At 41.3% G+C, this 27,891-nt stretch overlaps 1 protein-coding gene across 4 annotated transcripts in view; it reads right to left on the bottom strand.

Annotated features, from left to right (window-relative positions):
- Positions 1–27,891, bottom strand: part of plppr2b (phospholipid phosphatase related 2b) — a 77,169-nt gene that overhangs the window by 19,271 nt on the left and 30,007 nt on the right. For all 4 annotated transcript variants that reach the window (XM_049567061.1, XM_049567030.1, XM_049567052.1 and 1 more), the window contains one exon: positions 18,185–18,373. In XM_049567061.1, the coding sequence (XP_049423018.1) occupies positions 18,185–18,373 (189 nt within the window). The remainder of the gene's footprint in view (positions 1–18,184; positions 18,374–27,891) is intronic.

The following is a 27,891-nucleotide window of genomic DNA, read 5'->3' as shown; positions in this document are numbered from 1 at the left end:
CAATGTCATTATCTTTTTATCACTGTTTTCTAAACCGAAAAAATCCACAAACACAATGACACTGGTGCAAAGATGTGAGCAAACAAAAGGAAGTCAAATTCAACGCAACACATGGCACAAAACAGAAAAAAGGTCTGTCATACTAACAAAGTGTCATATGTACTAAAAGATAAAGAAACAAGCTATGAGTCTGTGTGTATGTGTAAGAAAAGAAAAACATTATTAAGAGACAAGAGGATCAGACAAAAAGCAGCGAGAGATTGGAAAAAAAGCCACAATTTTGTGGAGGAGATGAGTTGGGCTGACATTCAGTGGCCCTGAAACGCAAAAGACAACAGATTTTCTCTGGTTCGAATGTAATAGGTGGCCTCTAAAGGAGGAGAGGATGGTAATTTGAGAGTATTTTTGAGGTTGAGAGTAGTGCAGATGGGGACTGTCAGTGTGCCAGCATGCAGCCTGCACAGCTGAAATATACTCGCCTGCCCATACTGAGGTGTTTGCTGCCACTCCTTTGTATGTTATCAGACCACCTCATTCAGTCTGTGGATGTTACTTTTAAACAGTGCATTGTCCAACTTTTGTAACAACAAAATATGTAAACAAAAAAACAGACCTCCTCCCCATGTCTAGACTCTTCCACACAGTAGACAATGCTTCAAATATGGATGTTGCTGCAAAGAAGCTACATATTCTAAAACATGGATGCTTTGCACACATCTTCAGCCTGGCAGCACAGACGATCTATACAACCAGCACAGTTTTAAGATGGGCACCCAAGATTAGAGTTATCATTTCAGTATCTGACCAAATGTCTCCCCTTCTGTTCCTGAGTTATGGTGTTGAATAATGGCCACAAAAGTGTTTTTGCAGAACATTATGATGTCACAGTGAAGCTGACCTTTGACCTTTTGGATATAAAATTTCATCACTTCATCATTTAATCCTACATTTGTGTGAAATTTTGTCATAATTAGCATACTGTATGAATTCTTTAGTTACAGCCAAAAATCTGTAATATGAGGTCACAGAGACCTTTGATTACCAGATTCTAGTCAGGTTATTCTTGCGTCCAAGTGAACATGTGTGCCAAATTTGAGGAAATTCCCTCAAGATGTTCTTGAGATATCACGTTTACAAGAATGAGACAAAAACTCACAATGACCTTGACATTTGATGACCGAAATCTAATCAGTTCATTGTGGAATCTAAGTGGACATTTGTGCCAAGAGATGAAATCTCTTAAGGGCCTCCTTGAGATATCACATTTATAAGAATGAGACCCAAGTGGATGTTTGTGCTAAATTTGAAGAAATTCCCTCAAGGTGTTCTTGAGATATTGTGTTCAGGAGAACGGGATAGATGGACAACCCAAAAACAATGATTTCAGGCATGGCAGTCTATATACAGTAGCCTGTCTGTGGAAGTGGCTTATTACAACCCATACTTCCATTTATTATTAGGCAGAAACCTCTAGTGGTTGTATTAATGATGATGGAAGCAAAACAGGAAGTCCAGTGACATAGTAAAAAGAGTGACAAAGCCTGTATATGGACAAGATTGGGGTGGATGGACTGGTCAAACAAACACAGGACTTTACCAAGGAAATTGCTCGTCATGTCCTGTGTAAAAGCAAAAGTCAGCATTGCCTTATTTTACCTTAAGTACATTAGTTAACTAATGTAATATACTAACTTACATTACATATGTAACATGCTTATCTTGAGTTACATACAAAAATTATATGTATGTATTTTACCTTAATCCAAAACTTTATCTTAACCTAACCAAGTAGTTTCATTGTCTAAATGTTACCAAGTAAAACTGCGACTGTTTCAAAACCAGAGTACATGTGTCTGTCCTGGTACTCTCCAGTGGTCACATTTGCCATACTGGGAGTCATTGCCAAACGACTTATTCTGTTGTTTAGGTATGAGGACATGTTACAAAAAATGCCATGGCAGCTACTTGTTACCAACTAAATAAATGTAATGCTGTACAAGTTTTCTCTCCAGACTTCTGGCAGTTTGGGAGCTGATTGCCATCCCTCCAGTGCTTCTCACCACTCATCTAAACTCATTTAATTAAGTGTCAGTTGTATTGCCGGAAACTGGAATTAAATCAACAAACAGCTAACAATAGTGCAGCTGTCTCTCATTCCAAACCGGAGCTGTTTAGAATATAGTTACAAACCCAAAATGGGTCATGATCCCAGTTCTGTTTGAATCCCCTGATAAACACAGTAAGCATTAGTCACCAGATTATGAACTAAAATCACTGAAAAGTCAAATGTTCCTGGCCGACATGAGGACATGTCACTCTGTGTTAAATCATTTAAAGCAGATGCTCCTGTTTGGTTAGTGAAATAACAATGCATCCAGTATCAGAGACTGAGAAGACAAGGGGCTGTGATAATAGCGAAGTAGCCACATAAATACGTTTTCCTGACATCCAAGGCAGGTATGAGAGGCATGCCAATGGGTTCAATCTTATATTTCAAGCTGTAAAGTCTGAGTGGAAGGTAAAGTTTTATACTCTACCGGAAATCAACTGAAACCAAGGTGAAAATCACTTGGCAGCCAATTAGTTTTGAGCAGATGTTGACTGTGTTCTGGAGGCGATCTCTGTTTTTAGGCCACATTCATTTTACCCTCAGATAGTCAGAGGGATGAAGAGAGATCTCAGCTAGTCAGAGGAGATGGTGTGATTAAGATACAGACAGACGTTTGTGTGTAAACACCTGAGGAGACAGAGGAAGGGATGAGGAGACAGAGATATGATGGAGAATAGAAAATAGGGTGGGAGAGAAAATGGCAGAAATGATGAAAATGACAAAAACAGAGAATAAGAAAAAAGGGCAGATGAAGAGTGACTGACACAAACTGCCTCCGAGAGCACAGATCACATGGCCTCCTTTGTTGAGAAAGTAGGTGCACGTGTTTGTGCACAGACGTGTGTGTGTACTGTAGAAGCAGTTAGTGAGACTTATTTCGTCAAGACGGTAGCAACTCAGGAGTTTTTACAAATCTGACAACTGTATAGATAAGTTGAAAGGATGAGGGGTGGCACAGAAGAAGAAGAGCACATGAACGTGTTTGTGGGAGAGTGATGGGAGAAACTCTGCGGGCTGAGTGAGACTTAATTGGCTTTCTTTGATTTTCTACCTATTGTGACACGGTGACAGTCGAGTGTGTATTCTCCTTGCTGTTTGAGTGCGTGCGTGAGTGTGTGCGTGTGCGTGTGCGTAGATGATGAAGTGTGCAGTCTTGCTTGACAAAAGATGACAACGAGGATCAAAAGGAGAAAAATGTGAAAAAGGAAAAGGATGAAAAGGTGATCGTAAAATATAAGGGCACTTCAGGAGGAGTACAGTTGAAAACCAAATTTTCCAAAAATGCGTAGTGAGACAATAAACTCCGACTGTATGGACAGGAACTGTATGAGGGTGGATTTTTTTCTAACTATAGATGTATCCTGGATGTTCATTCAACCATCTATTTCAATTTACAGCTCCTCCACAAAGGAATACATAAGAGGCGTCAAAAAAGAAAGAAAGAAAGAAAAAAAAGAGACATCAAATCAAACACTCTAGTCTGCCACACATAAAGGGATGTATATGTGGGAAACAGACCCAAACATAAGGATAAAATACACCGTGTACTGTGAGTAATACCAACAGCAGTCAGAACAGGAACAAGTTATGCAGCATCAATAAAGGTTTGACGTCACAACATATAAAAAGCAACTTAAGCTTAAAGGGACAGTTAATTAACCCCCAAATAAAAAAATACATATTTTTCCTCTTACCTGTAGTTCTATTTATTAATGTGAGTGTCACTGGCCATAGAGATGGAACTAGATAGCACTCAGCTTATGGTGCTCAAAGCACAGAAATTACAAACAGGTTATTCAAATTGCAGTCACACAGATCATGAGCAGTTTCATGTAGGAACTATTTCCTTTCTACTGCACCAAACCCGCTGACCGTATCACTGCACAGAAGGAAGCGTGTATCTACTCAGAAGAGGCTTGTGGAAGTGAAAGTACAAGATGTAAACGTTAGCTAGCTCAGTGGTGCTAGTTGAGTTAGTAGTACATGCACACTTCCTTCTGCGCAGTGATATATAACTCACACCAGAACAATACAGACTGATAAATTGCTCTATAGGTCAGGGCCCTAGGACCTAGTTTTTGCTGTGTGTCCTGCACCATTGGTGCTCGTCAGCCCCTGACAGCCTTTTCTTGTCCGATTATACATATCAGATTGGTGTCAAAGACAATGGAGTGTGTCACTGAATGAAATCTGAGACTATGAGGGAAGCAAACAATCAACTGAAGTCAGGAGGGCATCAGACTGTAACAAATTTGTTTCCTTAGGTACGATTATTTTTTAGCCACTGAGCTCTTTAGTAGAAACAGTTTGGAACTGTTTGTGTTTTTGTTTACTAGCACACATTAAACATAATTTCTTTCAACATTGGGTTGTGTTGTTAACGTGCTAACTGGCGAACTAGCATCTTGAATCCGTCCTGTGGCACTTCTGGTTTCCCTTTTTGTTTGACAAATACAGACTACCGCAGCCTGCTGGTATGGAGAGTTATTTCCTCTCACTCAGGTGCAGCTATTGGCTGTAGTCTTTGTGGTGTGTCTCTGGGCAAAGGATGAAAAATATGCCTTTTTGATTTTGAGGTGAACTGTCCCTTTAAGGGGGAATGCGGAAATTTACACTGGTGTATCTGTCGCAGTTTGTACAGATGTGTTTGGAATTTATTATCATTAACAGCTTGGGGATATTGTGAGAAAACACTAAATTTAGCGACACATTTACACCATAAACTGCTACAAGGTGAATCATATTCAGTGCAGTGTTAAATTCCTAATCTCTGTGTCTCCGTGTGTGTCATTTACACTTACGCACCTTCTAAAAATGATGTAATGCTGACTGAAAGCAGCTCTTTGGTAGATATTGTGAAAAGAAAATGCAAAAACCTTCATTAGGATTACACCATGTCTACATCAAGCTTCTGCAAATATCACATGATATTTGTTGACATTGCAAGCCCAGTGCTCTACTTTAAACACACACACACACACACACACACACACACACACACACACACACACGTACGCAGGCAGCCCTCTCACACACTGGCGATGGTAACCATGACAATTTAGCTGCTTCAGCTTCATCATCACCCACACTCTCTCCATCCATATCCTTTTCTCTGTCTCACCCTGCTTTTATTCTGTGTTTAGTTCATGGCCCGGCAGCTTTTCCAGGTCTTTGTGGAGGAGAAACTAGGCTACCAGAAACATTTCCCTTTTTTTCACTGTTTATTTCACTCTCTTTTTGCTCAAGCCTGATTCAAATATAAATTGTGCTTTCTTGCCTGCTTCTTGCTCTCTCTTTGTATTCAGTAAGGTTCGAGGTATGACCCTGTTACTTCTCTTTTCTCCCTGCTTTCCCCCTTTCTTTTCTTGTCTCTTTGCATTTTCCTCTTTTTACTCGACTCCCTCCCTCTCTCTGTCCTTATCCCGCTTACTCTGTCTCTCTCGCTGCCTCCTCATATTCTCATTTTCTTCCTATAAAGTTATGTTTCTTTCCATCTGCCTCCCCTTACGAAGAAACAGAGGGATCCTGGATCAGTGTGGGAAGAGACCTTGCAGCTAATCTACCAGAGTGAGAGTGTGAGTGTATTGCTGGATTAGGGTTCTCATCTATGGGCTAGAGCATTTCTTACAGGCTATCACAGAGGGAGCGGATGGCTGGTCAGGCGTATCGACATGGGGCTACATGGCCTGCTGTCTTCATCTCTCAATCCTCTATCCAGTGTGATTGGCAGTGACAGGATAAAGCCGTGATTATCCCTTATTATCCCTGCCCTTTTTTCACTGCTTCGTCTCATAAGCACGACTGCTGACGCACTGATCTGTCTGTCTGCCTCTCTTTCTGTCTCCGACTTTTCTCTCTCTCTTGCACACACAGAGAGGAAGAGATATGCAGTGCATGGATGGACAGACGGACAGATGGTGATGGTCAATGGCAAAACAGATTATACCAAATATGGCATTTTAGTTAGGATGGGTATTAAATTAGCTTATAATATTAATACACTGGTGCCAGCAATCATGAGTCACTTTTTCAAAGTTCTCATTTGAGAAACTTTTGTCACAGTCAACAAGAGCAGCTTACACCCTAACATAGTTTTGTTATTTCTGTTTATTTACTGACTCTGACCTCTCCAGCAGTTTCAGACCCTGCCATCCCCTCTCCCTCCAGCTGTTGTCCTCAGATCTTCCTGCTGCTTCCCAGTCACCTGATCTCCACCTGCCTACAGTACACACCCCATTCCCCTTATCAGCTCTTAAAGTGTATATAGCATAACAGCCACTCTCCCTCTGCTCCATTTTGTCTTGTTTGGAGCCTCCTCACAAAATCTTATTAACTTCAAATGAAAATCCTAAAGGAGGCCAAATTTAGCCAGTCGCAACTGTTTACCTAATATGGGCCATGCTTGAGAAGATGACTACTGTTGAGGAAAAGAAATCTTTCAGGTACATGGTTTGTTCCTATATTTGCAGAGGGAAATAATTTTACTTGACATTACGATAAGAGACATTTAAATATGTCAGACTTCAACACATTTTCCTGCTCAAAAGCTGTGTAATGGAGAACCTCGGCGCAGCAGCACTGATGATAAAGCTGCTTGCTGTGTGACAGAGACAGAAGCCCCTTTTACACAGAGATCACGCCGCTACAAAGTCCCTTCTATATGCCTCTTTTACATTTTTACACAAAACCAAATTGTGTAAAAATTCAGCTCCAGTGTGTAATTATACACTGCATTAAGGCTTTTACAGAATCAAAAAAGGCATGACAGGAGTGACATGTAACATCAGCGTTGACCTTTATGGCCACTTCTCTTCTTTGAGTTAACCGATAATTGCTACCATGATACCGTCCTGCAGACTTTCCTGTTTATGCAGACACTGTTTCGGTGCTGTTACTACTTCCCATGGAGGATGAAAGGTGAGACCACTCTGTCCCCCCATTCTGTAATCGTGCCTTACATACAGCATGGCGAGGCAGCATAACGGTGTGATGTCCCTGTCTTGAACAGGCAGTATAAAAGGGGTCAGAGAGTGGGAGAGAGGGAGAGAGAAGGTCAAAGTTGGATTACTGCATGTCTCTGAAAGTTACTAATAACTTATTCAGAACACTGCTTTGTCACTTCATGACGACGCTACTACCCAGACTGCAATGCGCCATGACGACGTTTCCTATTCTCTTTACTACTACATCAAAGGCTTGACTAAAACAAAGGGTTGTGGGCTGGGCTACTCAAGAGGTCTGAGTGGCAACAGAGCTGAATAGGACTCAGGAAACCCAGGACAGGCCAATTAACAACACTGTCTGATTTGATCTGCCCTTATCTCTCAACACCTCAAAGACTTTCTTCCTGGATGAGTAGCTCAAACAATTACACACAGGATTCTGTTAATCTATATGAAATAGTGTGTCTCAGCACAGAGCAGCTGTCAGCAGGAACTTAATTAGTGAACAGGAGGGACAGTAATAAAGAAATCTAAAAGTAACTTTTTTTCTACACTATAGAGTGGTGAAGTCCCCCCTTCTGGTGGACCACCATTGTTATCTATTTCAGAAAAAATATGTACAGTAATCAGTGGCAAGGAAAAAGCAATTTTTTGATCCCATTCATGTTGAGCCATGAATTACACACATTTGTCAATTTAAAAGATAATTATGCAAGTCAAGAAAGTTGTAGTCAATAATGAGCTCTTTAAGTATAAAACTGCGAAACTATGTTATTAGAAAGTCACGTAAGTGCCGTCGAAGCTGTTTCTCTCATTGAAGCTACCATGCCTGTGTGTTTGCGGGATTCACTCACACGAGCACCGAGTTTTGCTCATTCTTTCACTTCCTGGCTGATAAAAAAGACCAGGAGTCGCTGTGGTGAAACACACCAGGTAAGATAATGTTAATTTGTGTGTGGAACATGGCTACATTACCTAGCTAGCTAGCTGGTGTTGGTGACGTAAATTATGCGAGGCAAGAGATGGCTTTACTGAGGAGTTACGACACAAACCTGAATGGTTGGATACTGTGACAAACTGTGACTTTCTAGACTTGCAAAATGATCTTTTAAATTCACAAACATCATATGTTTGAATCATAGCACAATTCAAACAGGATCAAAAAATTATTTTTTTCTTGTTTGATTGAGGGACTTCAGCTCTCTATAAAGAGGAGCTGTCATTGTCCTTGAGTTTTTGCAGTAGTTTCTTTCCTGTTTTATTTTGAGGGTCACTCCTCATGAGTCATGTCTTTTTTACTTCCTGTCTTTTTCTTTTTCCCACTTGTATTCTTTTATACCTGTGTTTCATTATTTGATTAGTCCCTTGTGTATTTATTCTGCATGCTTCCTCTCTGTCAGTTGTCAGATCGTCTGTGTGTGCTGCTGGTGTCCCTTCTCCTTCATGCCACCCTAGTTTGTGCCTAGTTTAGCTTTTGCAGTTTTTCCTTGTACTTGGATGTTGTTTTCGCCCATTCCTTCAGTTTTTGTCGCCTGCCTGTTTTTATTCTCTTATACCAGCACTGACATTAAAGCTGGCTTTACGTTCAATCATCCTGCCTGCTTCGTGCTCTGCATTTGGGTCCTTCTCCTTTAACTGTGAACAGTGACAGGTGCACTGTTGACGCATTTTCGAAGATCAACAAGTCGATCAAAAATGGCTTCGCCTCTCTTGTTTCAAGTATTTCAGCAGAGTGAGTACCTTTTATCTTAAATTCTTGATGGCAAAAACGGCAAAACTTGTTCACAGATATTATGCGACACCATCACAGCTCATCTCTGCTCGCTGTGAATGGACCTGCATTTGTATAGCGCCTTTCTAGTCATCTAGTGACCACTCAAAGCGCTTTTTACACTACGAGTCACGTTCACCCATTCACACACACATTCATACACTGGTGGCCGAGGCTACCATACAAGGTGCCACCTGCTACTCAGTTTTAACACACTCACACACCGATGGAACAGTCATCGGGAGCAATTTGGGGTTCAGTATCTTGCTCAAGGATACTTCGACATGCAGCCTGGAGGAGCCTGGGATCGAACCGCTGATCTTTCAATTGGTGGACGACCCGCTCTACCTCTGAGCCACAGCCGCCCACGTAGTCTGTTTACATCATGAAGGATTGTCCCGAGGCTTAACGGGATGCAAACTAATGGCCAATTTGCATATGGGCAATGGCCCTATGTATATGTAAGAAGTCTGAGCTTGTGTGTGTGTGTGTGTGTGTGTGTGTGTGTGTGTGTGTGTGTGTGTGTGTGTATACACCTCCCCAGCTTGCGCGATAACACACAAGACCAACGACAATTGCAATCAACTTCAAAATGTCAGAAGGAAAGGATGATTGCAGGAATGAAGTGCTCCTGTTTTAAGATCTATGAAGGCGCTTACTTCAGCTTTAATTTACAGTGCACGTGTGGGATTGTGCGATTGTACGTCTATGTCGATGGTGTGCATGTGAGCAGATTTCTTTTGGGTTGCTCGTCAAAGATGACAACTCTGATTACAATAACAATAGAAGGTAAATATAGAAGAGAAAGAGGGGAAAATGAGAACAGGAAAGGCCTGGATTTTCTGAACAACATAATTTGTTAAGCATTAACATTACAATAGAGCAGTCAGGGAGCACGATGGGAGCCATCTTAACACAAGGGGAACTGTGCTGTGGCAGGGCTCACCTCCAGCTTCCCACCACCAATCATATGTGTCTACCTCAAACACCTCAGCAGGGAGTAGAGGAGGGAAACAATTTCCAACACCCGAGAGTGTTTATAATAGAGAGAGAGAGAGAGAGAGAGAGAGAGAGAGAGAGAGAGAGAGAGAGAGAGAGAGAGAGAGAAGAGTTGCTGGCTGCACTAAGAGTTGCCATTTCCATCTTATTTCTGAGATCCAATCAAGAAGATTGGATTTTGTGAATTTGCATGTTGCCACAGCTGGAAGAGGAGTCTTGTGGTTAAAGAGGCGGTGCTTGCTCTTTGGGCTCAGTGACAATGCCTTAATAATAGCTAAATCTGGACTGAAATAAATTCACTGCAATGAAATGGCCACAATCAGCAGCGGGGACAGAGTCAGGGAACTTGACATGCGATCTCACACCTTTGACCTGCAGAAGCAGTGTTGATCTCTGAGGAAACCGAGAGAACCGGAGAGTCTATGATGGAGGAAGCTATCATGTCATCTGTGTCACACAATTCAATTCTGTATAACCCTGGTCTGCCAAATGAGAATCAATAGAGTTTCCTTCTCTGTCTCCTTTTCGCCACAAATTAAACTAACCACAGCTGATGGTAGCCACTGCAAGCACCCAGCACCATCTTTTTTGTGAGGATGCACAAATGAATTTGGCTGAGTAAATCTGATGTAACATGGTATTTTTCCTTCAACTGCATGAGCCAATAATTTGTGATTTTATGTGTTGATTTGTGAAGAATGTACTTTTTGGTAACCATGTCTTCTCCCAAAAATGCCTTCGAGCAACCCCAAGAACGAGTTGTACTGAAAAATGAGCTACACAGGTAACAACAGCAGGCAAAAGTAACACTGATTGTACTAACGGAGCGACACATTGAGATCCAGTCCCTAAAAACATAACATCTTGAGGCTGTTTTGCCCTCTGGTCTATTGAAGCGGCTGTAAGACGAGAACCTGCCTCTTCTTCTTTAGTGGATTTCTACCAGCATGACAAATGAAATTTGGTCTAAAGAGCATCACTTTTCACACCAACAGACAACTGAGGTTTGCTGTTAATGTCATAGATATCAAAACTACTTTCTACTTGCTGACTCCATTGTAGTAGCTCTAGCAATATCACTAAATGACTTCAGGTCATCTGTCTTTAGCCAGCGACTGTGGGGGAAACCGATACGCTGCCAAGAATTTTTTATAGCAGTAACCAGATGGGGCCACTGAAAATCTGGGGGTGGTACAACAAAACCAAAAGACATAACTGAATTTCAGAAATACTGTTGTGCTGTTGCAGTAGTATCTAAGAATTAAGGAATCACATTCTTATTTTACAGTCAATGTTACTAATCATCTAATCTATATAAACAAATATCTGCATATGAATGCAAAATCTGTAATGGGAAAATAGTTTGGCAATGGAAGTGTTCTGGTTTCCATTTGGAGTCTGTTTATAGTCTGAGTAGTATTGAACAATCATGTTTGAGAGGCAGGCAAACAGTCTGTGAGGAGAGGCAGAATGCACTAGCTGCAAAGCAATCTCAGTACCCATCGTTTAGCATTTTGAGTCCCACAACAATCCTGTTTTAATGTGTTAAGTATCTGTATATACATACAGTATATTAGGCTAGTTACACTTTTCCTTAAAAGGACAAATATACAGCTTTAATTTAAGAAGTACATTGGACTACACTGATCAACAACTGAACAAAATTTCCCAAAAAAAAAAAAAAAAAGAGCCTTGCTTTTTTCCCCATAGCTCACTCTGACCTTTGATCTCTGAAACAAAAGAGAATCACTGTCCTTACCATCCTGCATTTATTCAAATCTGCATCTGCTTTTCTTCTGCCTGTCTTCCTCTGACTATTGTCCCTATTCAGCTCCTCCCACTGACGTTGGACTGCGCACATACATGTCCACGCACAATGTGGCTTTGACGACATCCAGCATCTGTTTTTTAAGATATGTCTGCAACAACAGCACAATGCAGTTTTTCTGTGTATCAAGAGCTCCCACTTAATAAACTCTGGCATGACAGGATGATATGGTCTGCCTCCGTGGTTTGCCCCAATCCCCATCTTTCTGTCACATGGAGCTGCATTATGCATGAAGGCTCTTCCCAAGGTTTAACAGACAGCAGAACACAAACTTGGCGCAGTGAGTTGCCACTGAATGGCATCAGATGGACTCTTGTTCCCGCTTTCCTCTCCTTAACTCTTCCTCCTTTGGCTGTCTTCTTTTGTGGTTTTGTTTTCTCTCTGGTACCTCTGTTTCCTTGTGTTTCTCATTCTCCCCCTTCTTCCCATTGTGCGCTGCATCCCCAAACTAACTCTGTCTCTCCTCTCAAAGAGTGCCCTCGCTTTGCCTTCTCATACCGTTTGAGAGGCTTATATTTAGCAGCATTAGAGCGGGACTCTCCGGGGCAAAAGTATTTAGCATTATGTTCCTGACCCACATAAAAAAGGTGGAGAAATAAACCTCTACATTCAAAACTTCATTCATTCACTGCCTCATATCCTCTTGCTTGAGCTTACAAGTGTGTGTGTGTGTGTGTGTGTGTGGCGCAGTGTGAGTCCTCCTTGCTGTGAAGGCTCACATTGTGCCACATGCATCTTAAGCCTACAATTACCGTTTGATCCTGTGATTGGTCACGGCTTAACTGTATCGACTGATGGGTCGGTTTGTGGTGTGCCAACAGCACACACATACAGTAGTCTCCATTATATAATACACACCCTCACATACAAACATACACACACTAATAATTAGCAAATAGTTCAAACAGCACTTTTCTCTGCTCTCTCAGCTAGCTTGGCATGATAATTGGCATGAGTGCTGAAATGTCACCTGTGCTGCATCTAATGCGTGTATTGCATATAGGCTATGCACTGAATGTGTGTGTGTGTGTGTGTGTGTGTGTGTGTGTGTGCGTGCGTGAGTGGAATTAGCTACAGTTGTGGAGAGTCATAGGTATCGCCTCTAGCCTCTGTGACTAGTTCTCAGATCCAAGCACTAGTCAGACACACACACACACACACACATACATCAACTCCCACCTGCACACACAGAATCCGTTTTCAGTGGCAGTGGAGGAGATGTGCGCCGTCATCCACCCACACACTTACCTTCACTGATCCACTGAAACTTACAGCACATTTGCCAAGTACCACACAAGTGCTTCTATTTCACTCACCCTCTCACTTCCTCCTGCTTTGTCTCTCTCTCTCTGCCTCACACACACACACAGAGTATTCTGCTCTGATTCTAACCTTGTTACCACATCAATGCTAAAAATGTGGTCGACTCTGACGTGTATTGCTCAAATCTTACAGGTTCGGTTTGACATGAAAGCTGTGAGAGATCACTGCTGCTTTTCAACATTGTCAGTTTCGGGACTTTCAATCGGGCTCAAGAGACATGGTGGATTCTGTTTGAACCTGCTGAAGTTCAAAGCCAAAACCCAATTATGGTACAACCCAAATTTTCACTGGTCAATGGCCTATGAGTGTCAAAAGCTGTCACAGCGTTTAACTCCTTATGTTTCTTACACCTTGGTGGATTTTCATATTGTTAACAATATCCTATCACTGCTGACAAATTCATTGTAGTTGTTCCACCCAAAATGTATGTGGGATTTACTGTGCCAAAACCATAGACTGTAAAAAATGATGGATGCAGCCACTGTGATGCCACAGTTTCACGTTTGTGAACTCCTGTTTGAAAGCCTCGAGTTCAGCATTTCAGTTGTCACCATCTTGGTTCTTTAGCGGGAGAAGAGACCATATTTGGATAAGAGGGTGTAGCTGTGGAGGAGTGAGGGGTGGATCTGACTGAGAAGCAGAGGAATCTATCGGCAGACGGCCCGTCACTCAGAGTAGCCTGCCCTTAACTATGTGTAACTTCAGTCCTAATAAAGGGTAAACAGGTGAGCTATAAAAAAAACATCCTTGTACGACTGTCATGAATGGGGAAAATAGCTATAGAGACCACAACCTTTTTTTGCACCAGTCTGTAAACATGTTTATTTCGGCTGTTTAACATGGGTGTCTGTGGGGATTGACTGGCATCTGGAGTCGTTCAAAGAAGTGCAGTTTTTGGCACTTCTGTGTTGGCTTCCTTTTTCAGCCCCAGAGGTTGCTGCTTGGCCAAAACAAGAAGTCATAAAATATGTTTGTGGTAAATATTTAAAGATCAAGGTCCGCTTATTTTGCTACTCATGCAGCTTTTGACCATATCTCGCGGTCCTCTGCAGAGAGTGGAACATGCTCAGGTGTCATCAAATTAACTAAGTACTGGACTTCCATCATGCGACAAGTGAATAAATAGCTCTAATGTAATTTAGATGGAGAATGACACTCCACACACACACTCACACACAAATGTTAAAAGAAGTATTCCAATGCTGAAAATATGGTCTTTTCATGTAACTGGACTGTCTATGCAGAAGAGAACTTTTGAAATTGGTGCCCAGAGAAAACAGAGAAAAAGGGCCTTGGTTTTTGCTCAGGAGGTAGAAAACCTACAACGACCAGAATGCACTGTGCTGCGCCGGACACAGAAATGCTTCCACTGGTGGGTGACAGTAATGCGAGCTTGTCTATTATGACAGAGGAAACATTATGGTGGCTGGCTGGTAACAAATGATCTCATATTACAGTTCAACAGCGAGCTAAGATATGTTTCTGTCACTTGTCACCTGTTACATAAAAACAAGCTTTTTCCAATGATTCTTTAATATTTAAAACAAAACAAAATATTTAAAATCTCATTACTAATTTAGAAAGCTGCGATACAGAGGGAACTCTCATGTCATTCGAGCATTTTAAAGATACCTACAAAACTTTTTCATAAGTACCTCTTTTTGAATACTCCTGATGATCAAATGTCCCTGCCAGACTTTTTCAGTGTTAAATAGCTGCTTCATAATAACAAGCATCCATACAAATTCATAACTAACAGTTTATTCACTTTTACTGCAGAAGTGCCCCCAAGCCAAACATACATAAAAAATAAAGGTGGGACTAAGATATGAACATGACCATTAAACCTTGTGGGAAGATTTGTGTCAAGTTCGAGTGACCATCAATTCAAGATTCAGAATTATTTACTATCATTTTCTGCACCAGCTTGATCTCACTCATCAGAAGCTGCATAAATACCACAGTGCAATATCTGAAATATATTTTAGATGTGGCACAACAGAAGGTACTTTTTTTCACGTGCTACATGGCTATGTGTCATGATCACTTCATCAATATATGGCAACCCAGTATTGTTATATGGACTCTCTCAGTCTGCATTTATTGACCCGGACGTGACGTAAACTCACCATTGTAACTGTAATAGTGTGTCCCGTGGGTATTCACCTATGTAATGTCTGTCATGTAACATTTTATTATGTCTTATTTTGTTTGATTTATCAGATTCATCATGTAATGCAGACACAGAATCTTGGTTCATACTTTATCAGCTTAGTTTTACCATTTTACCGTTTTGTTTTGTTTTTTTCAGCCTCTGTTTTTACAATACAGGAAACAGTATGGTGCCCACTTCCTGTTTACAAATGCATGTATTACAGCAGTGGACTAAAATGTGTTTTTGAAGACATTTTAGGTGAGAAATAGGCAATACAGTAACGGAATCTTGACTCATATTTGATCAGCACTGCCTGGTTTTACAGTTTGAGCTGAGTTTGAGACAGAGAGCTTTTTCTATCAATGACACTAGATAATATATTTCATGTGAACTGGTGTCTGGCCAAGTACAGTCTTTAAAAAGTTATTATTTATCATAAAAGTTATGAATGAACACAATAAAGCAGCACGATATAGATTTTAAGGTATTTAAGTAATCACAGATCAACTTACATTTGGGTCACTTGGGGTCAAAAGCTCTCATCTGAACAGGCTTTCGTACCTTTAGTACCTCAGAGCTCTACAGAGTAGTGTGTTCTCATATGTATATGTGGTAAACTTAAAAGCAGGGGCAGCAGCATAAACCCACACTTGCCACTTAAGGCAAGTGTGGGCAGGGCAGCGACTGGCACAGTCTCTTAGTAGAGGCACTCTAATGATTTTACTCATCTCGAGGAGAACTACTCAGCCTGTGACAAGGGTTGTATAATATCATCTGTAGCTCTTAATGGAAATTTGTTAAGTCTGAGAGATTAACCCCGATGATGTCATCTGGGTTATCTCTGGTTGGGCTAGAAGGACTGCAGATTTATAACAAAAAGCTTGCACTAGAAACTGGGGGTGTGGACTTGTTTACCAGGAAAGGAAAGTCAAATGAGAGAAGCTTTTGAGTTGCATTATGGGAAGTGTAGGATCCAGCATGCTTTGGATTTTACCCACACACAAAAAATAAAGGTCAGGATATCCCAGCCTAGTGGCGGTTTTGGGCCTCCTGAGGGGCAGGGACAAAAAAATAAAAAGGGTATCAGCTGGATGTGGTGGGGCACCAACGAAAAGAAAGTTTTCTAGCATGTAGGCAGTCTATATGGCACTGCATCATGTTTTATTTACCTTAGGGGCATCCCAAAGTTTACTTTAACTGCAATTTTTTTTTTTCAATCATGGAGCACCAAGGGGGGCGGTGTTCCCCAGGAGTCCACCAGTTTTTTAGCCAGCAATGATCTGACCATTGTTTTTATAATCTGTCTCCCAGTGTATGGAAGTATACTGCTTTAATGCTTTAACATGAGCAAGAATATGCCTCCCTACAATTATACAAAAAGACAGCAGCAAGAAGAGAGAGGGTCTGGAGGAAAAATAAGAGAAACCTGTGGAGTTTCTGGTAAATTTAAAAATCAGTTGGAGCTGTCACACACACACACACACACAGAAACAAAGTCGGTATACGTCAGTCGAAGAACTCGTCCGTTTTCTGTTTGTGGCTAACAGTCTGAGTCAAAATTGAGAGAAAAGAGACATGAATATCTGCTTTCTTTATTGAATCTGAACAGAGGCCCGTGGGACGGAGCGGTATCTTGGAGCGAGAGAGAACACAGATGCTCTGACTTTCAAAAAAGCCGCTTCACACTCCAGGCAAAATCATGCCACTCCGCTCCCACTCTGCACAGCTCGCATACCCTGGTGCCTGCAGCCCCCATCCAGTGCATGTTAGGCTCTAAACAAACGCACACAACCGCACAAACACAAAGTACACCTGTGCATCTGTTATATTAACTGCTGTTAACTTGCACCTGTGTGTGCAATCGTGTTCGACAGAATCATTAGAATGTGTCTTTAACCACAAAATCTGATCCTAAATGTTAACATGATAGTGCTACAGCCAAATTACAAAAGACTGCATTGGAACCTCTTATCACCCCTGAAGTGACGGACAAGTGTCAGAATAACACCCCGGAAAACATCTGCAAATATGTTAACATTGTCATTGTTAGAATCAGCAATGCTTGTCAAAACAAGAGTAAAACAGGCTGAAGAAGATGAAAATGGTAAAACAGAGGAGTGGGTCTCATCTATACAGTAGCAAATGACCAAGGATCGCCTGTAACTATGTGTGATTATGTGCATCTGCTTGCGTTCATGCTTGTACTTGTGTGTGAGTGTGTTCTGCCCTGATATGTGGCTCAGAAGCAGCCATGTCGTAATGCCACTTAACTTTAGGACATCAAAGAGACAAGCCCCCTGAGGGGACAAGACAGACGGTCATGGAGACGGAGCTTTGATGAGTATGTGAGGCTATCTTTCATTATTAATAATATCCCACTGTACTGACAAGACAGTATGACCACTGTAATAGAATTTAGTATATTCTGGGCTAATAACAATCACTGTGTCTGACAATATTCATGTTAAACTGATTTAGTGAAAATGACTGATTTGCATCAATGAATGTCAAAAAAATAAAGCAGTTATTTTCGATGCACTGCATGTTGCCAAAAAGTCGTGACCTACAAACTGCAATTCTGTATGGATGTTCAATTAATAAAGGTGCATCAATATGCATTTTAAAGCCTTGGATGAAGACTGCAAATATACCAAAAATTGTGCCTCTTGTTGTGCACAAACAGGGGAAGCCATTTAGGGCTGTTTTTTCTGTTTTAGTGCTGTGCAGTCTTGTAATAAGGACAGACTCTCTGTACTCTGTAGCTATCTCTGACTGCTCTATGGAGGACAAATATAGTGCCCGTTGCCATGGTTATGACAGAGAACACATCCACACAAACAGAGCAGTGAGACCACGAGGATACACACCTACACAGCTCTCTCTTCTTTCAATCCACAAACACCACGTGTAGATCAGGAGGAACTATGTGTGTGTGTGCGTGTGTCACATGTTTGGGGTCGATTATGTGTGTACGCACGTAGGGAATTCTGTGTGCGTGTGCATGATGAGCACCTGTGGATTTTTTTTTTTCTCTACAAGTTGAACGCAGACTCACCGTCACAGTGGGGATGGCGGTGACAAGGGAGTAGACGAGGACGGGCGGCGCCTTGCTGTTGTCCTCCGGTCCCGGATACGGCTTGGAGTAGGCTTTGTCGAAACAGAAGAAGCCCTGGATGTGCACGGGGAACGTGTCCGTGTACTCAAAGTAGTACGCCAACAGAACGGTCCCTGCCATGATGACCAGCTGGAAATAAAACATATTGGTTCCAGCTTTAGGATTGGATCCACAGAGAGAGTGTAGGAGTTGGGAAAAAGAAAAAGACAGCCGGAAAAGAGAGAAGTGGAAAATACAGTCACGGATAGAAAAAAGGAGAGATTTTTTCCTTCACAGAGCAAAATGATGGATGCTTCCGTAATGTGTAAAATGAATCAAGTGTGCGTGGAGAGATAGTGAGGGATGAGGATGAGAGGGAGAGGGAGAGAGGTAGAGATAGAGACAGAGGGAGACAAATAAGGAGAAAGACAGATAGAGGGGGGGGAGAGAGAGAGAGCGCTGACAGAGAGTGAGAGAGAGATCCCTTCAGCGGTGTCAGGATGCAGAGTGGGAGGGTAAAGAAACAAATGGAGACCGATCAAAGAAAATAACGCTGTATGGAAGGAAGAGAGGAAGAACTGAACAAGGATGGGAGGGAGCGAGGTGGGAGGGGGGCTGTGAGACACAGATGGGGTGAAAAAGAGCAGAGTGGTGGAGAAGACAAGAGGAGGCAAGAGGAGAGAGAGAAAAAAGCGACCCTGGGAAAAGCAGAGGGTAGAATTATATATGCATGACACTCTGCATAACTGAAGTTGTTATAGTACCACACATTTAAAATAGCAGCTGTATGCAAAGCACAAGCCATGAAGCATAAAATATGACCTTCATAACTGTATCTAAAATATATATTAGCAATTCATAACAGATTGGATGTGAGAGAAAGAGGCAGAGAGGGGATGATAAAAATAGAAAACATTAAAAAAAAACCCATGCAATTCTGCACAGATGAGACAGATGCACAAGTACTAATTATTCATTTATACTCTAGTAAACCGCACTCTAACTCCTCTGCCCAGTTCCCTACAGGAAAAAGAAAACATTTACAACTGCATAGTAGGCTTGTCTAACCGAAGGTTTGTGTAATATTTGTTTGCCCTGCGGGAATTGGCTTGAAACAAACACTACAAGTTAAAAAAAGGAATGCCAGTTTAAATATAGCGCACTGCTGATTAGTTTCATCGTAATCTGCAGCCTGAATGTTTGCAAGATGAACTTCTATTGTATGTGAAGGACGAATTTATCAGCACCAAAACACGAGGAGCCTCTGCTGGCAGGCTGAGCCAGTTTGAGGCACACAAGGCAGGAAAGAAACAGCAGTTTGGCAGCTGCTCTGTTACCTTAAAGGGGTGACAATATGTTTAGCATGTGAAGGTTAATGATATGGTAGCATTGTAAATTAGCAGATTAATAATAGTTATTATTTACGAAACAAGAAAAGATATGTCGAAGCCAGACCTCAAGGAAGGAGGTGGGCTGAATAAACCCTTTTCACAGCAGATGTTTTGACTTGTCTATCAAAGGTGAAACATGACATTATTAATTGGTGCATTGCACTGAAGTAATTACTGGAAAGGAGACATCATTTCTGTTATTAGTTCCACCAGCGTTCTTCCTGCTATGACAGGTCAAAATGTCTGCTGTTAAAATGACGTCTGTGAGTGGATTCATTTGGGAATGACAAGGAAACACAAGCGGTCTCAAGACTCAGGTTAGCAAAATGTAGTCAGAAAGCAAAAGCATGTGTGAAGTCCACGATGCACAATGTTTTCATGAGGAGGAGAGGATAAACAGGTGATGCTCATCAGCCAAATACAAAATACAAAAAAGCCCATTCACTATCAGTATAGTGGGAGAGTTTTTTGTTTTGTTTTGTTTTGTCTTTTGTGTATAAAAAGTCTGAATAAAGATCGACTTCATTTGCACAATAGAATCTGAGAAACAAGTAGTTCCTGCAGTTCTTAATAATGTTATTTTAGTGATGCTGAAATAGTGCAGCGGATTGGAATAAAGAGGGTGTTTCCACCCAGCTCGTTCGGAGAAGGGGAAGCAACATAACCAAGTTAGAACTGGTAAAATAAAGTTTTTTAATGACAAGGACATTAGGTTTTCTGAAATACAGCAAACTACGAATAAGTAATGTAAAATAGGGCATAAAACCTCAGAGCCTACTGAAAAACTAAAAACAGAAGAAACATCATCCCTGCACCTAGTGTTTCTAAACATACACTCCTGAGTGTGTGCAATCAGGAGTAAACAGTCAAATCTTTACCTGGCCAAGTCTGCAGACAATCAACAAGTGCCTCAGTTCTACATCACGAAAGCCTCAAACACAAACTTAACACAAATGAGAGACACAGCTGCAAACTGTTAAAAAAAATCCCAGCAGCTCCAATTGATCTGTGCGGCTAAAAGTAGCTGGTCTCCCAGACTGTACCTCCGTGACTGGAGGCCTGAACTGGGACCCGCTCTGATCAGGATTCCTTGGAAACCAGGAAGTAGGGTACCGATACGCGAGTGAAATATTCGTCTCCCGTTCATTTCCATTCAATGCAAGCGACAAGTCAAATAAAACATTTGCTTCAGGTGGCAAAGAAAACTTTTACATTGCATGGAATTCAACTTAGGTGAACTTTGACCAGTGAAGTTGCAGCCTCAATCAGCAGCAAAGGAGTACATGGGAGGAGAAGGTGTTTGTTGCTGTGTGTAATCAGCATATATTGAATGGTACTGCACCACATGAGAGACGCTGCCTGGCTTGAAGTGAGTTAGGAGACAAGCATGGAACTAAAGAAAATGAAAATATAAGATCCTATTTCATGATAGTTATTAGGAAGCAAGTAAGCTAACTCTCCATGTGTGTCACACTGAGCAATACACACATTCAGCACAAATTTTGCCTCCACAAAGCGATGGTCACTCGCCTGTACTTGCTCATGTGTGACTGGGCCTTAATGGGAGGGTGCCAGCAGTGGCCGTAACAAGCGGTGTGTTGGGGTTGGTGGACTGCGGCCTTATTATGCCATCAACCTGGTGTTCCACTCCCATGGCACACCGTGTGATATCTCTTGTGGGTGAAGCCTCAGAGGAATAGTCTTACATTATGTTGAATACATGTCACACAATCCAAAAGTTGATGAGAAAAAATCTAATGCATTGTCATGTCTGGGCATTAATTGTAAAGCTAGAGCCAGGAGACGATTAGCTTAGATTAGCATAGCATAAAGACTGGAAGCAGGGGGAAACAGCTAGCCTAAATCCACCTACAAGCAACTGTAAAGCTCACTAAAAACACATCATACGTTTGTTCAATGTGTACACAAACTGAAATGTAAAAAAGACAAGTTGTGGTTTAAAGCTCAGTTACGCTGGTTGCCTGGCAACACTCCAGGAAGTCACCTAGCTGAGTGACCTTCTTATCTGTTGCTTGACTGGACAGCGGAAAAACATATTCCCCAAAATGTCCAACTATTCCTTTAACTTTCAGCCTTTAACTAAAAACATGCTTTTATTTTTTTATTTTAATGCCAAAAACTTTTAAAACTAAATGTCAAAAACTGGCAGCGTATGAAGGCCTACAATTCGTTCACTTGTCATAGTAGAGCAATGGCACTGAACAGGAAAAGCCTCACATCAGCAGATGGCGGAACAAGTGAGAAACCACAGAAAGAACCTCCTCCAACATGTTTATCATCTTCAGCAAAGTGACAGAGTACCCACTTGGGCTAATGCTATAGGGAGGGGAAACGGGGAACTTGTTACACATAACACATTTCAGCATTATTGCACACTGAAGAGTGATAATGAACATGGTAGAGGGTGACCTAATTCAAACTCCTTACATTACACGCTCTGCTCCGCTGTCAGATCTGCTTCCCTGCAACTTTCCTTTTCCTGTTTCCTCTACAGTCGCTGAAAATCTGCGGATGATTCCCTTTATGAATTGCAAAATCAAATAATTGATCTGTTCGTTCCCATGGCAATGTGCAAACCTAATCTACTTCAATCTGTTTGTGGCAGACGCCGTGCTGCAGTGTTTGCACCGAAGGTCCCCAGTGAGGAGAGCATCATACTGGGGGGGACGGTGTTTTCTGTGACAACACGCACGCCCCAAGGCTCTTAAAAGCAAAATCATGAGGGACATAAAAACGCATACAAATGCTCACACATATCAACACATGCTGGCAAACTATACAAACACCTCCACCCTGTAGTTTACATATAAAGTCCAAGAATACCATGCAGCTCCATGTTTCTTCTCCATCTACATGTGCTTTGTGTGTTTGAGTGAGTGGGCGTGTGAGTGTGTGTTCAAATATGTCTGTAGGCATGTGGGTGCATTCCCATGTCTGTGGAGGAACTCTGACACAGGCATGTTGTGTTGAACATTTCTCTCCATCATCCGCTCCTCTCTTCTTGCCGAGCTACAGAAGGCTTGAGGGAGGGAGCGAGGGAGGGAGGTGTAGAAAGGTGGGAGGAAGCGAGCGAGGGAGGTCTGCGAGCACCCATCAAAGTTTAAACAAACATTTGAAGACAACTGCAGAAAGCCTCCCTGGGAGATTATGCATGTCGTTTTGCATCTAGTTTTACACTACATAAAATTGGCCGTGCTTATTGACGATACTGTGTCTAAGGGATCTAACAACCATGTGTGCGGAATAATACATGAGAAGACATGAGTTACATTTGAAAACACTCTATATTCATTCTGGGATGAGATTATCACAGCAGAAATTCTCAGCATGACTAAAATACAAAAGTCCCAGTAAATTGAGTCATCTAACGTCTCATTACTACAAACAGGAAATACAACTTCCGTACTAAATACAGACTTAGAGGTATTTTTTTTATGACATTTCATCTCCCTTCCCTCCCACATGACCATACAAGCAACTTCCTGTACACTACGCAGCCACAGCCAGTTTGTCTAAATATTAATAAAGGTCAAAGCAACTTCAGGTTGATGGTTTCTAATTAGCACACATCCTGCACGGGTCACCTTGGAATACTCATTTGCATAATAAATTATTTCTAAAGCGCGGCGTGCCTGTGCAGTATGAAACTACTGACAAACTGCGAGAGGGTCACAGAGGGTCAAGACAGGCTGACATCATTCTGTCACATGACTCATCTCCATGCAGGCTGCTTACCCAGGGTTCTCATATTGCATTTTAAGTTGTTTTTAAGTCAGAGAAAGTAATATTTCACACAGAAACTATTTCTTACAGCTGGTGCCAATTAATTTCAGCTTTATTGTCCCCAAAAGCCCCCAATCTTAAAGGTACCATACTGTAATGACATTAAAATTTGTATGTATTTTTATTAAAAGGCAGGTATAGCTGCTATACAAATACTGTAATACTGTGAAATGCTAAATCAACCTGAGTAACACACGGGACTTACTGAAAGACTGTGCCTTAAATGAGTCACCAGGACTTCTGTGAATTTGTGATGTCACAACTGCACTATATAGACTGTTTCAAACTTGAAACATCAACGTTTTATGGGTCCCTTTGTATTTCCTGGACCCATGTATGGACGTATGGATCAAGGTCAAGGTCAGCTTTATTTATATAGCACAGGCTGACCAAAGTGCTGTACAATCTAGAAAGAACTAAGTACTGTAATACAACAAAAGAAAATCAAAATACAAAATACAGTGTACACAATCTGCTATAAAAATTTGTGAAAAACATAAAGTAGGAAAATATAAAATGCCTAATCAGCATAATAAACAAAGAATCAATCAGTCAGTCGAAGACCCAGAAATGTACAGCTTAAGATGCACCAAAAGCCAGTGAGAAAAGATGGGTCTTAAACAACGACTTGAATGTGGCAAGAGGGAGGGAGCGAGGGATGGATGGACCTAAACTGTTGCCTAAAAATTCCAGTGAAACGCTCTGTAGACTGAATCTCAATGTTTGTTTCCAATAAGTTGGCGATAATTGGCACTAATTGGCACTGAGCAAACACCACCTCAACTGGTTAGTTTTTAGCCACCTTAAAGAAGGCATACCTAAAAAATCAATATCAGTTTAGGTGCATGCTATATTTAGATTATTTTAACCGTTTTAGCTTGAGACGTAATCTCAAAGCCACCAGACTCCATGGACAAAAACTGTCATCTTAGAACACGAGAGTCGCTGGTCTCCTGCTGCCTTTGCGCGTTAGGTAAAGCACTGAAAACATCCCAATGTAGTGTACACTTAGACTAATATTGATTTTTCAGGTGGGTCTATTTTAGGTAGCTAAAATACATTTTGCTGTGGCCCCAATTTGCTCAGCTTCTGTGTCAGTAGATTTGGTTTATCAAAGACACTAGCAAAGCAACACAGTACATAAAATAAGCACAGCAGAAATGTCAGATAAGTCGGACCACAGTGTTCAACATATATCTTTGAACATTAGATATGACAACAGACATAAACAACTACCAGTTTCAAGTATCTCTGCAATTTTAATCAATTGCAAATTGTCTACCTGGAAGTGATTGTTGTTGTGAACATGTCCCAGTGATTTGGTCTATTAACACAAACAGTGCCTCTACAGTGCTGCGCAGTCATTTCGCTGGCTGCAGTGACGGCGCGGAAACGGTGAGAGTGAAGATATGGAGGACCCTGAAACACTGACCAATCAGAGCAGACTGGGCTTTTTCGAAAGGATGCTTAAACAGACAGGCACTAAAACGGAGCGTTTCAGACAGAGGATGAATACACTTACATTCAGGAAGACAGTATGAGAAAAATAATGTGTTTCTTAAACACTGAAGCATGTAAACATGTTCTAGTAGAAACCCACAATACAAGTATGAGCCTAAAAATGAGCATAATATGGGACCTTTAAAATAAATGATATGAAGGCCAGCTATGGGTGATTTCTGAGTGATGACACAGGACCAGATTTCCACGTTCTAGTCTGATAAGCCATCATCCTCAGTCTGTCACCTGCAATCTTCACTTAGAGGGCTGTTCACCTTGTTCATCCACAATTCCCTGCTTGACCCTTTCAATGTCTTTCCTGATAATCGTGCAGAGTTTGGACCTCATATCATAACTACCGCCCTCTTTCAAAATGTGTAAGCAAGACAAATAAGTAATTGCTTTATTGATGTATTTGTAGGAGAAACATCTCAAAACAGTATGTTCCTGTTCTAATGCCAACGTTTTAATTGAAATTAACTTGTACTGGCTTTATGGTGCTTGTCCAGAATTAATTCTCTCAGATCACTCCAAATCTTTAGTGATCATTTGGGAAATCTGGCTCTCAGACAGGGTTTAGGACAAAGCACTCATGGTAACAAACTGCCACATCTAACAGAATTGCCAACTAATAAAACAACTAATAAAATAAGCATCAGAGTTACATCCATACAACGGGACAACAGATCCTCCAAATTAAACAACAAAATATGTCATTTGTTCGTGTCCTCTAAACCAACATGGGATGGCTTCTGTTCTGGTTCCCACACCTAATTTTGAACTACTTGGTCAGAGCATTTCGACCAAACAAAATTGGCTCAGAACCAAAAAAATGGCAGGCTGTCCTTCTCCTGAAGTGTGAGCCATGCAGGTAATAGTCTTCCACATCTTTTCATCATCAATAGTTGGTCCATGCTTATTTTTTTTTTTATTAAAAACAAACATCATTAATAACAGAACAAAAACTTGCAGTTAATCAATGCAATCTAGCATCTTGCTACTACAGCTGGGGGCATGGTGGCACTCAAAAACAAGGGGTAGTGGTAAAAATATGAAGTAGTATTGAGCCTATCAATACACTGCACTTGACTCAACCGACTCGTAGCTGATATTGAGAAAGTGTGAGCTCTGTGCTGGGGACAGTTGTGAGAGACCTCAGCAACAGATAGCTTGCTGACCCAGTGAGGACCTGGAAGCTCAGAAATTATCGAATGCAGGTACTGTTTGACTGGAAACATTATGATACTGCTTGGCACTTTGGTCATTTGGTCGATACCTGAAAGGCAGGCTGTAAAATACAAATACCTAGCCCTACTGTCCACATATTGTTTTCATACTCAAGTGTATAGTAGATAAGAATCTCTATCACTCAACTTCGTCAATATAAAACCATAGACAGCTGCTCCAGACACACAAACACAAGCCATGATTGATTATCATGTGGTTGTGGTGAATCTATTGCTTTGTTTATTCATGCCCTTGTATACTCAGTACATGTGTACTAGCTAAGACCACGGGCAATCCCACCTCTACCTAACCTTATTGACTAACAGAGATCGAGCACATTGTAGACAGCACAATCTGAAAATACAGACAATTTCTCAAGCCTGCTACTTGCCAACACAAAATGGCAGAAAGATGAAGTAAACAACTTATCTCGATGATTATGTATGATCGAAAGCAAGCTAAAGACCCAGATGTTCGCAGACTCAAACAAATGGAAATGAGACATTGTCATCATTTCTGACTCTGAATGTGAATATTGTCAGTTCAGTGGTGCAAGCGTTCTATCTGGTTCATCAGTTCTTGTGAAATGACAGAAAAGGCCATCGTTTTTTGATATCAAATAAGACTTTGCCCCTCAGCTCTTTCACACTCCGTTTCATCTCAAGAGATTTGGCAGTTTGAGATTAAGACCTCACAGAGTATCAGACACTAACCCCGTCTGTCTCCTCTCCTTTTAGCAAATCACACACTCTTATCTTTTCCTTTGAAATCAGCGGTGCACCAGTCCAGTGATATAAAGACAACGGCCCCTGTCCACACATGCTTGAAAAAATAAAATCGTTAGAAGTGTGCTTTTCAAGAACGAAGAAAAGAAAGATGCCGTGCATTTCTAAAGGCACAACATACAAGGAGGTTTCAAAGGCTCATGGATACCAAACTCCCACTCAAATATAAACAGCCTTGTAAAAATTCAGTTGAAGTGTGAAAGTAAGACACCAATTTCACAGCCTTGAGTTTTCCTTTGACTAGAAGGAGAAAATGTTGGTCATACTGACTGTCATCAAATGTACACAATCTGTACATGCTCGATGTTTATATCACAGTAGACCCCGCTTATATCACAGTAAATGTAGGAACGGGTGATATTTGTGTGATTCATACAGATTTGGTATTGCCAACTCATTACTTAAAAATCTGGGGAGGTTTCACCGACACCCATGACAAATAAGGGATTACACAGTGAAACTCAATTTGATTTCGCTACTAAAACCAGTCAGCATACGTTTAGCCATGGGATAAAACCAGAGTTAACAAAATAAGGCAGATTTAATATGATGACCCCTTTCTGACTGACCCAGTAAACTAAAAAAGGACTTATTAGGCCGTGTAATTAAGACCTAATCCTCATACCTCTGCACTTCAAAGGGAGTAAATGCAAGAAAATCAAAGAGACTAATATGGCACAGATGTGACAGAAACAGAGGGAAATCTCCTGCCCTAAAAAAGCCCTTTAACCAGAGAAGGGGAAAATAAAATGTGACAATAATAATGTGTTATAGAAATGGAGGAGGGTGGTGAAAATAGATATGGGCATTGCTACTGTCTCCTGGGGCCAGACCGTGAGCTTGCACATAAGTGTTGTATGTCTACCCTTGGCCTGTGTGAAGCGGCCAGATGGCAGAGAAGTCAACTGATAAAGTCAAACATGTTTACAGGAGGTGAGAATGTGTGGATGGAGGCTGGTGT

Source organism: Epinephelus fuscoguttatus, linkage group LG3 (assembly GCF_011397635.1).
Source record: "Epinephelus fuscoguttatus linkage group LG3, E.fuscoguttatus.final_Chr_v1".
Taxonomy (NCBI): domain Eukaryota; kingdom Metazoa; phylum Chordata; class Actinopteri; order Perciformes; family Serranidae; genus Epinephelus; species Epinephelus fuscoguttatus.
Note: the sequence above shows the minus strand (reverse complement) of the source record. Positions and strands in the feature narration are given on the sequence as shown.